This window comes from Belonocnema kinseyi, chromosome 3 (genome assembly GCF_010883055.1).
Source record: "Belonocnema kinseyi isolate 2016_QV_RU_SX_M_011 chromosome 3, B_treatae_v1, whole genome shotgun sequence".
Lineage (NCBI taxonomy): Eukaryota > Metazoa > Arthropoda > Insecta > Hymenoptera > Cynipidae > Belonocnema > Belonocnema kinseyi.
The window spans coordinates 80,249,820-80,264,159 of NC_046659.1; the positions used below are offsets into that span (position 1 = coordinate 80,249,820).

The window sequence follows — 14,340 nt, forward strand, 5'->3', positions numbered from 1 at the left end:
GTTCAATATTCAACTATTTTGTTTAAAATTCAATTGTTATTTGGTTGAAATTTCATATTTTATACTTGAAAATTTAATTTCCAGAATATTCGTTCTTTTCGTTCGAAATTTCAACAGTTTGGATGACAATTCACCTATTGGGTTGAAAACTCAACTGTTTGATAAAAAATTAACTTTTTTGTTGACCTGCCGCCATCCTGCATTATCCAAATAAATGCTGGACCTTCTTTTCTGAATAAGGAAATCCCTAACCGACACAAAGGCGTTTGAATTTTGAAAGTGTCAGACAACAGCAGTAGGCGGCGCACCCATCTGCAGTCCCCGTTTGTGATTGGCTGGCCGCTAAGGCCGCCATCAGCATTTGGCGGGATCTCTCTTTAGTACATTTTAGTTGCATTTAGTAGTGGCGTCGTGTTCGTATCGTGTAGCATCTTTGTATCAAAAATGGTGAGTATCCGCGAAGGAAATCCTAAATTAAGTTAAGATTCCTTAGGCATCCGAATTCCTCGAGTGTATACACGGATTCCTTAGTTTCTCGAGCATCTGCTCACCGATTTTCGTGACTGTATCTCGCAAATTAACCTGGATTTTCATCTGTGAACAGGCTGGCGGTAAAGCTGGAAAGGACTCTGGAAAAGCGAAGGCGAAGGCGGTTTCCCGTTCCGCGAGGGCTGGCTTGCAGGTGAGTTTCGCTTCGATTTACGTTCAGTTCAACCTTAAATTGCCTCCCAATTTACCCGCAAAATCACTAGCTCGCCCAAAATTCGATCAAAGGTCGTTTTTTCTAATTCCGGAACGTTTGAAGGTTAAATTTACATTTGGCGCGAAAGTCTTGGTTCATTTTCACTCCAGTTCGACAAAATTCCATTATACTCTAGTATGATAAATTGTTTGAATTAATATAAACTGAGGTAATGAGAGTCGAAAGAAAGGAGATAAGATTAGGGTTTCTGTGAATATAAATTATCGCAAGACGCTAAAGGACTTTCGTGTTTTCAAACAACGGTCGGTTTACTTTCAACCCCCCTCCCCTCCCATTTTTCTCATCACTGATTCAATTTGAATGTAGCTTCTTTGATAAATAAACCTTAATGTTGATTTGATCCTTTTCTATGATTAAATTCGATAAATTTTAATTGTCAAGGTTTGTCAAACGATTTGTGTTCCAACTTTTCGTGTGCAGTTCAAATTTACCAAAGTAGTCAATTCAGCAAATACAAATTTTGCTCTCAACATAAAAATGACAAGATGTAATCAGAGACTGCATTTCAAGATTTTTTTGGCGGATGACGAGAGCGAGATATATCAAAATGAAGTTTCTTTAAATTCGGATATCGGGAATTTTACGAAAGAAATAGTCGGTTTAGAATGGGTTTTCTTTGTTGACTGGGATCTAGCTACGCGTAATTCTTTAGCACGATGTGTCACAGTGGACGTTCGATATTTTCTTGGGAGAAAAAGCTGCTGACGCTAGGCCGGCGAATGTTTTTGATGCGGATAATAGGGGTGACAGAGGTGTAAGTTCCACTTGGCAGATATTGGCTCAATGTGCTGATGCCTGGCCGTGTGTACCGTTACGGTTACGAAATTCAAAAGTGGAATTCTAGAAGGGGCCTTCCCTTTTGTTTGTGATTTCAGTTCCCTGTTGGTAGGATTCACAGGCATTTGAAAAACAGGACCACAAGTCATGGACGAGTCGGAGCGACAGCCGCTGTTTACAGCGCGGCTATTTTGGAATATCTCACAGCCGAGGTCAGTAAACATTTGTTTTTATGCCGGACAATGCTGACAATTGAGCGTCCCTTGCCCGACGCCACCCGTAACAATATGGCCGTCTTTCCGCGGAAATACAAAATAGTAGGGGAACTTTTTCTTCTGTTCATCATTTTTTAAATATTTTTTTTATTATAATGATTGAATAATTTGATGTTTTTTATGTGAGGGTCGCCAAAAGTTGATTTTATATAGAAGATTGTAGTCACTTTTATTTTAAATTTAAAAAATTAAGCTTCAAGAGGTTTTGAGTTTTTTGATGACAAAAGGAATTTTATTTGATCGTTATACGGAAAATTGTTCTAATACCAGGGATTTATCTATTTTTAAAATCAATATTACTTTATGTGAATTTTGACTACTTTATTATTAGAAAAATTTATTTTGTTGTGGGATTGAGTGTTTTTATGGTTCTTTTACAGGTTAGGTGAGCTTGGAGAGAAATGTTTTTATTTTTTAAATGATGGAAGGTATTTGATTTAATTGTTATACAGAAAAATTAGTTTCTAATATAAGTGATTCGTGGATTTAAAAAAAAATTAATTTCTTTTGATTTTATTTATTTGAGACATAATAATTTTTTAATAATTTCCAGTTATTTCAATTTTTCGAAAACAGCTCAACTTCTGCCTAAAGTTTACTATATTTTTTTTTAATTATTTGACAAATCTCTGCTCAATTATCAGTTAAGTTTATTTTAATTCAAATGTTTTGGTTTTCTTTTAAAATAACGGAAGTGATTTGTTTTTTAAACCATAAAAGCAACATTAGGGCTATCTTTATTTTTCATTTTCTACGAATTGTATTTAATTATTGGGTGATCTTTTTTTAAATCTAATTCAATATATTAAAGAGTCATTTTTTCTTCAGAGTTATTCATCCGCAAGTCATTACTAGATGTTTTTACAGATGTCTGGTTTTTATTTTGAGACTTTGTATTTCAGGAGGGTAGTCATAATCTTGGTTGCTAATGGAAATATTAGTTAATTTGTTGTATTCTCATATTTATTGTAGTTCAGAGCAAAAACTTTGGAGTAGCAACAATTTATTCACATTTTCTATATTTTGTGGCTTTGTACACACACACACACACACACAAACGTAATGCTAGAGCCTGAAAGGGAAAATGCAGGGAAAGTCTTGAGAATTATCAAACTGTAATTTATTCATGCCTGCAAATCAATATTTCGCCTCGCCCTTCGGCGGTAAACGTTTTTAAACATTATTTATTCTATTAATGACATTATTATGGCCTGTTATTTACGGTCTGCTCATTTTTTCTTGTTTATTTTATATTAATTTAAAATTATTTCCTGAGAATTTGAAATGATTTAAAATAATGTAAACATAGTATTAAAGTATACCGACAAAATTATTTCCAAAATTGTCAAAAATTAATCTGAAAGATTTCACGGAGTTATTCTTTTATTTTGCAGGATTTAAAAAAATATTTAGGAAAATTTCGAATAATTTTAAAGTTTTCTGAAAAGATTGAAGAAATTATTGAAAAATTTGAATAATTGTGAAACATAAAAATCTCACTTTTAATATAAGAAGTGTTTTGATATTCGTCATTTTTTTTGTAATAAATTACTATTTTTTGTGACAATTCAAACTATCTTGTAAACACGGCATTTTTTGTTAAAAAATGCATGGTTGAAAGTTTGACTACTTTCTGAAAAATTAATTTTTTTGGGTCAAAGATTCATTTTTTGGGTTTGCAATTTAAGACTTTTATTAAACAATAAGCTTTTTGTTGACAATTTCTATTTTTGGGTTAAAAGTTGAACTATTTTTTAGTACAGTTAGTTGTTTGGATGATAAATAATTTTTGTTGTTGACAATTCATCTTTCTTGCTGGAAATATCAACTGTTTTGCAAAATCGACTGTTTGGCTTGAAGATTGAATAATTTTATTAAAAGTGGAACCGTATTTTATTGACAAATTTTCCCTTACAAATGATTTAGTTGTTTGAAAATTCATTTTTCTTGATTTTAAACGAACTGTTGTTCGTTTGGAAATTTTTATTTTCGATAAAATTTTTGGTATATCCAATTCATTGTCTACTAATTTTCCAGGTGTTGGAGTTGGCGGGGAACGCGTCCAAAGACTTGAAAGTCAAACGTATCACACCAAGACATTTGCAGCTTGCTATTCGTGGTGACGAAGAACTGGATAGCCTTATCAAAGCCACCATTGCGGGAGGAGGTATGTCGAAAAAAATTTTATCTCTTATTTGCCAAATACTTATTCGATTCAATAATCGTGATTTGCGAAACGCACTCGTAACCATTAAACTTTTATTTCTTTGCTGAAATTGTATTTTACAAAAAATTATCTGCGGTTTCAAATTAGAAAAAATTTCGAACGTAGATATCTTATTATTTTTAATTAATATCTAGACTTTTTTTTTAATTGGAGAAGGAACCTTTATCGCAAAAAAAAATCTGAGATCATTTTTAAATTATATTTTTAATTTCAAACATTTTAAATTCATAGCTCCATCTAGTCTGAAAAGATGTTAAGAATTTCTGTTCTACTCTGATGATAATACAGATTTCCTTGACTAATTTTCTTTTGTGAGTTGATTGCAGATTTATCACCTTTTTTCTATTTTTCTTACAGGTGTTATCCCTCACATCCACAAATCGCTTATCGGCAAGAAGGGTTCTCAAAAACCAGCATAATTTAGTAACAGTTTGAGGGGGGGAAAAACAAAAAATTCACGATAAGTAGGTGGAAAGATAACGAAGCGGCAGTGGTATCGACAAAGTGCTACGTTGCTAAATCGAAGGAGGGACAGGCGTGATATATATATAAATATATATATAGATATATTAAGTAAAACAAATATTGATATAATTTAATGTAGGTAATGAAGATTTAAGAAAAAAGGGTGAAAAGTGCGAAGCTTGATGTATGTAAACAGAAAACAGGAAAGAAGCGTTGAAAATTTTCAACTGACTTAACTCTTGGCCAGAATAGATCGGCGCGCAATGTGTTCTAGCATCGCACGCTGAAACAGCGGCTGCTGATGTTCAAGAATTATCATTTTACGCTTCTCGGAACATTTGACAAATTTGTAACACAGCTTACTCGCAATTGTTTGTTAGTTTAGCCGAGCGCTTTAATGACGCCTACATTGTCCACACTTTTTCAAACGACAGATCGTTTTATGATCAATCATAATAATGTCCTCGATGAGAGGAAATTTTTTCATTACCTAACTCACTTAACAGAATGCGGATTTCTCTTAGTTTTTTACCGCATGACTTTGCGTCGCTTCCCTTAAGTTTTGTACTCTACCAGTTATTCATACTTGTGTAAGTTTGGTCAGTGGCTTGTAAAAGATTAAAAAAAGCCTTCTCCTTCTTTTAAATTAAATTAAGATCGCCTTGTCTTTTTTTCAATTCATACCATCGTTTTTTAAAGTTCACTTTCTCGTGCGCACCAAGCCTGCTTCTTTTTATTTAGTTAAAGCTTCTTTATCCTTTTTTTTGCACGAGCACCATAGACTCTTAAGCAGGAACTCAAATTAGCGTTTTGCGAAGCAAGATCACAGTATTGAAAATGCACGGAATTTGTAGAATAAATAAGCAGACTGTAAAATCGTCAAAGGATAAACGAGTAGAGTTTCACTATGATTGATAAATCAAAGGTATCTTTTTTTCCAAGGGGGTTTTTTGTTTGAATTAAGTTTAAGGTACACGCGAAAAAAGCGTTTGTGCTAACCGAGGACTGGTATTCATATTTTTCGGGGTTTTGGCATGGTACGATATTTTTTTTTCAATTGCCACAAACTCAATTGAAACCTTGAAAAATTAAAAAGTATGAAAAGATAGTAAGAGGAAAGTTCAGTGTGGATGTTTTGAAAGGGTACCAGTCCTTGATTTTTATCACAGTGTTGATTGAGTTTTGAATTGTTCTTATGACTTAATTTTATTATTTTTACGACTTATTTGTAACGCGAGTAGCTTAGTGTAATATGCATTGTATCCTACCATAAACGCTGGCCATATGTAAAACGTTCATTTTAATGTAATAAAATCAATTTTACTATGATTTTTTATGATTAGGTATTTACTTTTTTGTTTAGGATATGGGTGTTTTAAAGATTTAAAAAAGTTAATATACTTAATTCTAACAAAATTGATTTAAGTTTCCATACTAAGGTTTAGTGGTTAATTTACAAAACTATTTGGACCTCTTGTGATTGACGTTCGCATTTCTTCATTATTTTTACAGTAAATGAATAAGAATTGCTTCTCTGTTTTAGAATATAAATTCTGAGCTTTCATTTTCTGTCTTTTATTCGAGTTTTAGTTTAGGTCCAATTATCCCTAGTTGGCCGCAAAAAATTTGTGTTCAAACTTTATTTACAATGTAAATTTGATGTTACAACGTAAACAACATTGATCTCGTAAACGGACCAAAACATTTCTATTTATAAATAACTAACACTTTTTAAATAAAGTCAATTTTTTATACAATTCAGAAGGAAGGTTTCTGGAATTAAATATTAGTTTTTCATTGTTAGTAACTTTTTCGAAAAAAAATGTAGACCAAAATCTAGGGAAACGTGGTGTGTACAATTTTATCGTAAATAAACTTTCAAGGAATAATCTATGCTAATAACTAAATTTGAATAAGCAATATTTGATAAATAATGCCTTGCATGAATATTTTATATTATGAATATTATATGAATAAATAATCAAAATGATTCCAGTTGATAAAAAAAACTTTAATCGTAAAGTTAGGGTTGCTATAACATCCAGGTAAGTCATGGAATTGTGAAGAAAAATTATGAAAAACAGGCTAGAATTTTTTTTTAGTCATACTTATTTGGAAGCCTCAACAATTTTAATATTTATCGGCGAATTTTGAACTTCCGAATTCATGCCAATTGACTTTTTTTTCTCCAGAAAATAAGATTATAATAATCCAATCTTGTGATAAATTTTATATTAATATTATTGAGAATTGTTTATAATGTGATAAATGCTGAATTCTTCTATTTGCATTAATTAATAATTATGCGTCTAAGAAATTGTTTATATTTCAATTAAAATGAATAGTTAGAAAATTTGAATTCTGTCCAAATAATAAAGATATACACAGAAAATTCATTTTTCATCATTAAGAGGTTGTACGACCACCCTTAAAATAAATATATTACGAAAAACTGCTATCTATTTTACGGATTTTTCTGAAAACAAAAATAAAATTTTTTAAAAAGTGATTCTAAAATAATGAAAAAACAAAAAAAAAAGTTCTTTATAAACTTTTACCTCCACGCGGTAAGAACTGTAAACATTTTTATCGAAGAAATGGCTCAAGACGGTCCATACGCTAGCACATACAAAAATCTCGAAAATGTTTATCAAAAAATCATTAAAATAAAATTCTACCTGAATCAAATTCTACCAATTTTCAAAATTTCAACCTAACTGAAATTTTATTGATGCTTAGAACTAAACTTATTTGCAATTTTTTGGCATCTTCCGTGAAACCTCGATCTTACGTAAATATGTAATTTTAGGGGTAGTCGTACAACCCCTTAATGATTAATGAATTTTCTATGTATAACTTTATTATTTGGATATTTTGAGCCGGAGTTTTTGTGATTTCAGATATTGTCAAGACCTCTTTCGAATTGAAAATACTTGCCAATCAATTGTTAGATCTTTTGCTGCATAATTAACAAAGTTGTCCGTACATTAAGTTGACGTACAAAATCTTTTAAACATGATTAAAATTATTGAAAATCTGTTAAATATTATGTGGGTACACTTTGGGATCTCTTATATTCATTTGAAATTTTGTGCAATTATCTGAATGCTTTTAAATATCTGAAATCCCTTTAAAACGATTGAGCTTTGAAACCCTTTAAAATCTGTGCAAATCCCTTTTACAATTTTTGGATTCCGTGAAATCGCTTGATATCTTCAAAATCCCATTAAGATTGTTTAAAATCCCTTTAAAATATATTTAATTTAAAAGCTATTTATTATTATTATTCGGGGTAGGCGCAAATTCCTTGAAAACCCTTAATAGTATTTTGGAAATCCATTAAAATTCCGTTAAATCTTTTGAAAGCTCAGAAATCCTCTACAATACATGGATATACCTCGGAATGCTTTCAAATCCCATAATAAATACAATTCTTAATATGTCATTCGAAATTCCAAAAAGATTCAAATGGTTTTTTTATTTCTTTTAAAGTGTCTACAAATTTAAAAATAATATTTTAATTTATGTAATTTAATTAAGAATGTCACGTTCATAATCTGTAAACTGTTTTCATTTTACATTATTATAAATTCTAAATCATACAATTTGCGTAGAATCTTTTTTTTTATGAAACTAGCTCTTCAAAAGGTCACCAGTAAAAAGAAGCAACATTTTAAAAAAGTTTCTGCTTAAGAAACGCAGCTTTATACATATTTATACATTTTAAATTTATACATTTTCAAGACAAAATTTTATTTTTTGAAAATTTCTTGACCACAAAAATTATTTTTTATATTTTTAAACAAGTCGTGGCCACTTTTTTAATTTTCGAAAAAAAATCTGATGTAACGCAAAAAAGAACGAGTAAACTCCCCAGAATAAAAAGGAAAATTTAAATATCTAAATTAGATCAAGAACTGGAATTTTAGACATTTTTCAATTTTGAAAAATAGATGTCAAAATTCAAATAATATTCGATAATATTTTACACGAAGTTATACTTTTTTTACAGCGTATAAACAGAACAAAGTGTCTCATTCAAATGATTATTTTATGAAGATGATTGAAACAAAATATTTGATTCACTTCATACAAGTCTTCAAGTTTTGGAAACGAAATTTAAATACGTAATTTATATCATATTTTTCTCAATTAGTCAATTTTTTGAATTTGAAATACTAAAGATTCGTAAAGAATTAAAAATTATATTTTATTTCAATAAGAATAACGAAAAAGAAATTAGATAATGACTGTATGTACATAATGCAATTTTTTATCACGAATAATTTTGATCAGTTTTGGAATGCAAAAAGTATCTATCCTATTCGGAAGCAAAATATATTCTCCAATTTTAAAATATTTTGAGTTATTTCCTTTTTATCCGGAAGAAAGTTTCTATGGCATTAGAATTTTGTAGTAAAAGATTTGTTTTTTCGTCTCTTGATTGGTTATCGTGACATACAATTTAGTATAAATACCATTTAACAAGTTTGTACATTAGAGTACGTTACTTTTCATTATAATTACCCAGAAATGATAACACGTTACCGGTACTTTTTAAAATAAATAGCGCGTTACCGTTATTATGTGTAACTCGTTCGGGGTCATCCATATAAACTCCTTGCCCTTTCTAATCATAGGTTTTTTTATACCCTCCCTCCCTCCCTTAAAGTAGTGATGTAGTTTATAAGCGATCCTTTACTGCATAACACTGATTAATATTTAATAGACTTTCCCTACACAGCAATAAGAAATGTTCTCAAACTGAAGGGGGACAGTATGCGGGTAGCAGATTCAAAAACGTTCGAAATTTCCTATGACGTCCGGGCAGTGCTGCCATCTACTTCTAACAATGCATTCCACCTGCTTCAGGTCTGAACAGGTCGCTGTCGGTCGCATTGAATGCAACGTGCTTTTGTACCGGGTTTGAGAACGCTCAGGTCAACTCAACGCTTGAATGTATATGCAACTACGAAAAGAGGAAAGTGATGTACCTCCTCCCCTTCGAATGCCTGTAAGCCTGGCTCCGGTGGCTCCCGCTCCGGCTGACTCGGCTCTCGTCAGTCGCCTTTCACAAGTTTGTCGGGTTTGGGCGACTGTGCCTTGCGCGCACAATCGTTCGCCAACTCCACTTCGCACACCTCGGGCGCTTTACACGAATTTGGTCCATGGTGGTGACAACACCCCCTAAACCGCCACTACCCCAAGCATCGAATATCTCAACTCTCTGCAGTATCAAACTCGACGTCATCTGGACCACTGCGGAGTGAATATTTAGTGACAGTTCGAACGGTTAATTGCTGGATACCGTAAGACGCGGTGGCGACTGCCGTCTTTCTGAGTCTCGAAAAAACCCAGTCTATGTGAGGTTAATAACGCCTCCAGGTCAAGAAATTCTTCCAGGAGGGGGGTTGACATCTCGAGGAAACGTCAAAACAAGTTATTAGAGTCAGAAATAAATTTCCCTCCTTCTGGGGTTCATATTTGCCAGAAATTCAATCTCTAGGGAACCATTTGAAGAGTCTTAACCTAGTTTTTTCGGGGTAGGGGTAGGTCGGAACCCCCGGGTTTGTTTACGATTTTGTGATCTCGGATTTAAGAGTTCGGAAGTTGGGGTAGTGTCATGAATTGTTTTTGGCAGTGAGAGAGTGGAGTGACCTTGTGGGAAGAACCGAAGACCGTGAGAGAATCGAAGATGCTGCCCAGGAAGGGAGAGGTTGATCGCGTGAGGTTAGTTTATTTTATTTAAACTTATTTTCATATTTTTTTCTGCGGTTTTCTTCTTGCATTTTTTTCATTCTGGATTGTTCTTTGTTGCGTGTCTCACGAAAGTTTAAACCGAGGTATAAAGGTGGGAAACTGCTCTGGAGAATGTAATTGCAGTTTATGTATTCTATAGAGTATAGTCTACACACAATGAAATATTTGTTGTGAAAGGTGTATCGTTATTAACAATGTGCGTTAGGGGAGAATATATCACTTCTGTCATTTTTTTATGAACAAGTGCTAACAACATTTTTCGATGTGATTTTAGGCTATTTTTTTACACCGGTTTCAAAAGGGGTTTATTCCGTTTTTAATATTCACGGTGTGTCTGACCGAGGACCTAGGGCGGATCCAGGCAATTTTTCATTATAATTTCCATTATAGTATTCTCATTCTTAAAATAACTGAAAGTATGTGGGGGGGGGGGGGGCAACGAACTCTGTGCTGTCTTACATGGAGTACAATTTTTGTTTAATTCATTTTCTTAGGTTGAAAATTCAACTCCTCGCTATAACTTTTTTTAATTAAACTTTTTAGGTTGAAAACTCTATTCTTTGGTTGAAAGTTGAACTACATTACTGAAAATTAATTTTTGGCTGAAAATTCAACTTTTTGTATGAAAATTAACTTTATTCTTGAAAATCTATATTCTCATGCTGGAAGTTCAATTGTTTTCTAGAAAATTAACTGTTTTGGCTGAAAAGTTCAGCAGTTTGGTGTAAAATTCAACTTTTTGTCGAAAATTGAACTTTTTTGTTGAAAATTCATATTTTCGGCTTGAAAATTCGAGTCTTTTGTTGAAATTTCATTCTTTTGTCTTAAAAAATTCTCAAGTCCATAGAAAATGTAACTGCTTGGTAAAAAAATTCAATTTTCTAAGTTGAAAATGATTGTTCATTAATTGAACTTTTTTTATTCCATTTTTGTTTAAAAAGTGATCTTTTATAGACTAAAAATGTAACTTTTGGATTGCAAATTCGTCTTGTTTGGTGGAAGATTAATATTGATGGCTAAAAATTCAACTACTTGTTACAAAATGGATGCATTGTGTTAAAGATTCGTCTTTTTTTGGTAGATAATAAAATTTTTTGTTAAAAATTGAACGGTTTAGTTGAAAATTAATCTGTTTTGATTGAGCATTTAACTATTTTGCTACAAATTTGTCTTTTAGGTTATATTAAATTGTGTTTGATTGAAAATTCATATTTTTACGTTTACAATTCCACTTCTTCGTTGAAAGTTAAACTACTTTTATTAATATTCGTTTTCTTGTTTTAAAATTGAACTAATTTGTTGTATTTTCCATTTTTGGGGGTCAAATTAAATTCTGTAAACTCAAAATTCAACTATCGTTGAAAATGAACTTTTTGGTTGAAATCTCATGTTTTTAATGTGAAAATCATACTGTTTTGTATCGAAAATTCGTCTTTTTGTCTTGGAAATTCAATAGTATGTTAGAAAATTCAACTGTTTTTTAGGTGATTCATTTTTTTTACATTAAAAATAAATTTTTAAAACGAAAATTTAACTGTTCGAATTTTGATTAAAAATTGATATTTTCAGTTTGAAAAATTAACTATCCGGTTAAAAATTTATGTAATTTGTTAAATTTATTCTTTTTTGATAAAAAAATTAATCTCCTAGGTTGAAAATTCAACTATTTGGTTAAAAAATTATGTATTTTGTTGAGAATGCCTCGTTTTTAGTACAGAATTAATCCTTAGTTAAATTTTTGTTTTGTTTTGAAGTGTAATGGTTTGATTAAAAATTGAACTGTTTAGTGGAAATCTCGTATTTTTAGCCTTAAAATTCCACTTTTTGTTTCAAAATTTACGTTTTTTTTTTCGAGAATTGGTCTTTTTCAACAGAAAATGAATCTTCTTGGTTGATTTTTGTTTTGTTTGAAAGTGTAATTATACTGTTGAGAATTCGTCTTTTATATTAGAAAATTAATATTCTTGGTTGAAAATTCCTCTGTTTTTACTTGAAAATCACACATTTTGGATATAATTTTGTTCTTTATTGACTGAAAATATTTTATTTGTTTATAAACTCTTTCTAAATTTATTAATTATTTTTTTGGTTAAAAATTCGCAACTCTTGGTTTGAAAATTGAATAATAGTAGATTATGTACCTAGGCAGTAAAGTTGAACTTTACTGCTGTAGTGCATACGATACTTTATCTGAAATAGGCAGAATAATAGCTCTTTTTCTCGAAAACGGCGCTTAATTGCATCGCATACGCTCCCGTGTGGGGTGACGATAGAAGTCCAAAATCCACTTCGTACTTCTTCCTTGCTGTCACTTTACGTACCGCTCGTCGCAGTACAATAAAGTGATATTTCACTGCCGCTCCGCGGGCAGATAAAGTGCGCTTGTTCTGCCTATTTCAGATAAAGTTACTTGATATTGAGTTTGGGACAGCAGATTTCTTTAAGAACCAGCTCCAGATCAGAATTTGTTTGAAATTGAAAATTTTTGTTTGCAAATAAACATTTGCCAGAATTTGAAGCTTCCCTCTTCCAAATTTTAGAAAAAGGGACTTATTTATAGTTATAGCTCAAGTTATAGTTATTATGAATTCAACGGAAATAGAAATATACTTCATTTAAAAAATTGTAATTGTTTTGTCCACAAATTATCTGATTTTCCATTAAATTTCCTTAAGTTTTATGATTACATCTGTTGAATTTAATTACGGATAATCAATAATGTAACGATTTGGGACGACGTCAATTTAATCAAATATGATAGAATTTCAGTGATGCGACGTAATTTCTCCCGGAAGCACGTATTCTGAAATAATCAATGTTATAGATTGTTGTGGGAACTCCCTTGGCAGGTCGTAAAATATATTCACAACAGATCCAATTAAGTGCCTCGTCGTCAGGAAAAACGATCATTTATTACAAATTTACATTTTTGTATCCGTCAGTATATAAAAATCTTCTTGCAAAAACAAGATAATGAGAAAATAGTGAGATGAATTTAAGAAAATATCCAGTTTAAAAAAATTATTTATATATATTTTACTATTATTGAAAATTATACTTTAGATGTATTGCAGTATTTTTATTGTTGCTTTAAAATTTATGAAAAGGTAGGGAAATTGACAGAAATAAAGTTTATTTACTTAAATGCTTAGGTATCACTTCTGTTTGAATATTCGAATCACTTAAGGTATTTATCGTGTCAGAAATGAATTCTCATTAAAAAAAAGTTTTCTATGATTAAAAATAAATGAATAATCTTCAAATATAGTTATTTGTTTCAAAAATAGTTTCTAAAGAAAAGGGTTTAAATGTAAGAAACATTGTAAAAAAAGCTTTTAGTCAGTTTTAAAACTTCTTCATTATAAATAATGTTTTTTTTTTTTTGAAATTACATCGCCAGAAATATTATTTTGACTCTTAAAATCATCGAAAAACGATTTATTTCGACAAATTGATTCTTGCCATTACAACTACCTTAACCATTGCTACATCAGTGGAAACTACTGGGCGTCTAATTCAAAAAATTTGTACCGTTCAAAAAATGGTACTTGTATTTATTGTTGACGATAGACTAGAAGAAATGAACACCAAATGCAAGAAATTATTATAAAAATGATAACTTGCATCCATACAATAATATTGTGAACGTTCAAAATAAAATTTTACTATTTCTGAGACTATTTCCGACGCTTTCAGTTTGAAGCTATTCAAATTATGAACGATTTCAACGATAAATATTATTCCTTTTAGGCACTCTCTAACACTAAGTAGTCTAAGTCTATGAGTCTATTGTAATGTCTGCCCTAAACAAGGTCGAAACGGGATTAGAATTACGGAAAATTCCGTAACGTTAGCCCCGAACGTGCTGGAAAAGGGGTTAAGATACGGAAAATTCCGTAACCGTGCATTTAAGGCTTTTTAGTATAATTTTTCACGTTTCAGCGCTAAAAAAATGTCTGGTTAAATATACGCCCTAACTATTTTTTCTGGTCAGAGTAACCAGAATTCCTGTTAAATTAACTAGAAAATCTAGTTAATCCAACCAGATTTCTGGCTACTCTAATCAGAAAAAC

General features: G+C 31.1%; 2 protein-coding genes across 2 annotated transcripts in view; both read left to right on the forward strand.

Annotated features, from left to right (window-relative positions):
• The first annotated feature begins 341 nt into the window (after positions 1-341).
• On the forward strand, positions 342-5,836 carry LOC117168849 (histone H2A.V). The gene is made up of 5 exons (XM_033354712.1): positions 342-447; positions 605-682; positions 1,639-1,752; positions 3,853-3,982; positions 4,400-5,836. Exons 1-5 carry the CDS (start codon positions 445-447, stop codon positions 4,459-4,461), a joined length of 387 nt encoding a protein of 128 aa, XP_033210603.1. The 5' UTR covers positions 342-444; the 3' UTR covers positions 4,462-5,836.
• A 3,749-nt stretch (positions 5,837-9,585) lies between these two features.
• LOC117168826 (cadherin-87A) overlaps positions 9,586-14,340 on the forward strand; it is a 264,168-nt gene continuing 259,413 nt past the window's right edge. The window contains exon 1 of the mRNA XM_033354673.1: positions 9,586-10,237. Within this exon, the coding sequence (XP_033210564.1) occupies positions 10,203-10,237 (35 nt within the window). The 5' untranslated portion in view covers positions 9,586-10,202. The remainder of the gene's footprint in view (positions 10,238-14,340) is intronic.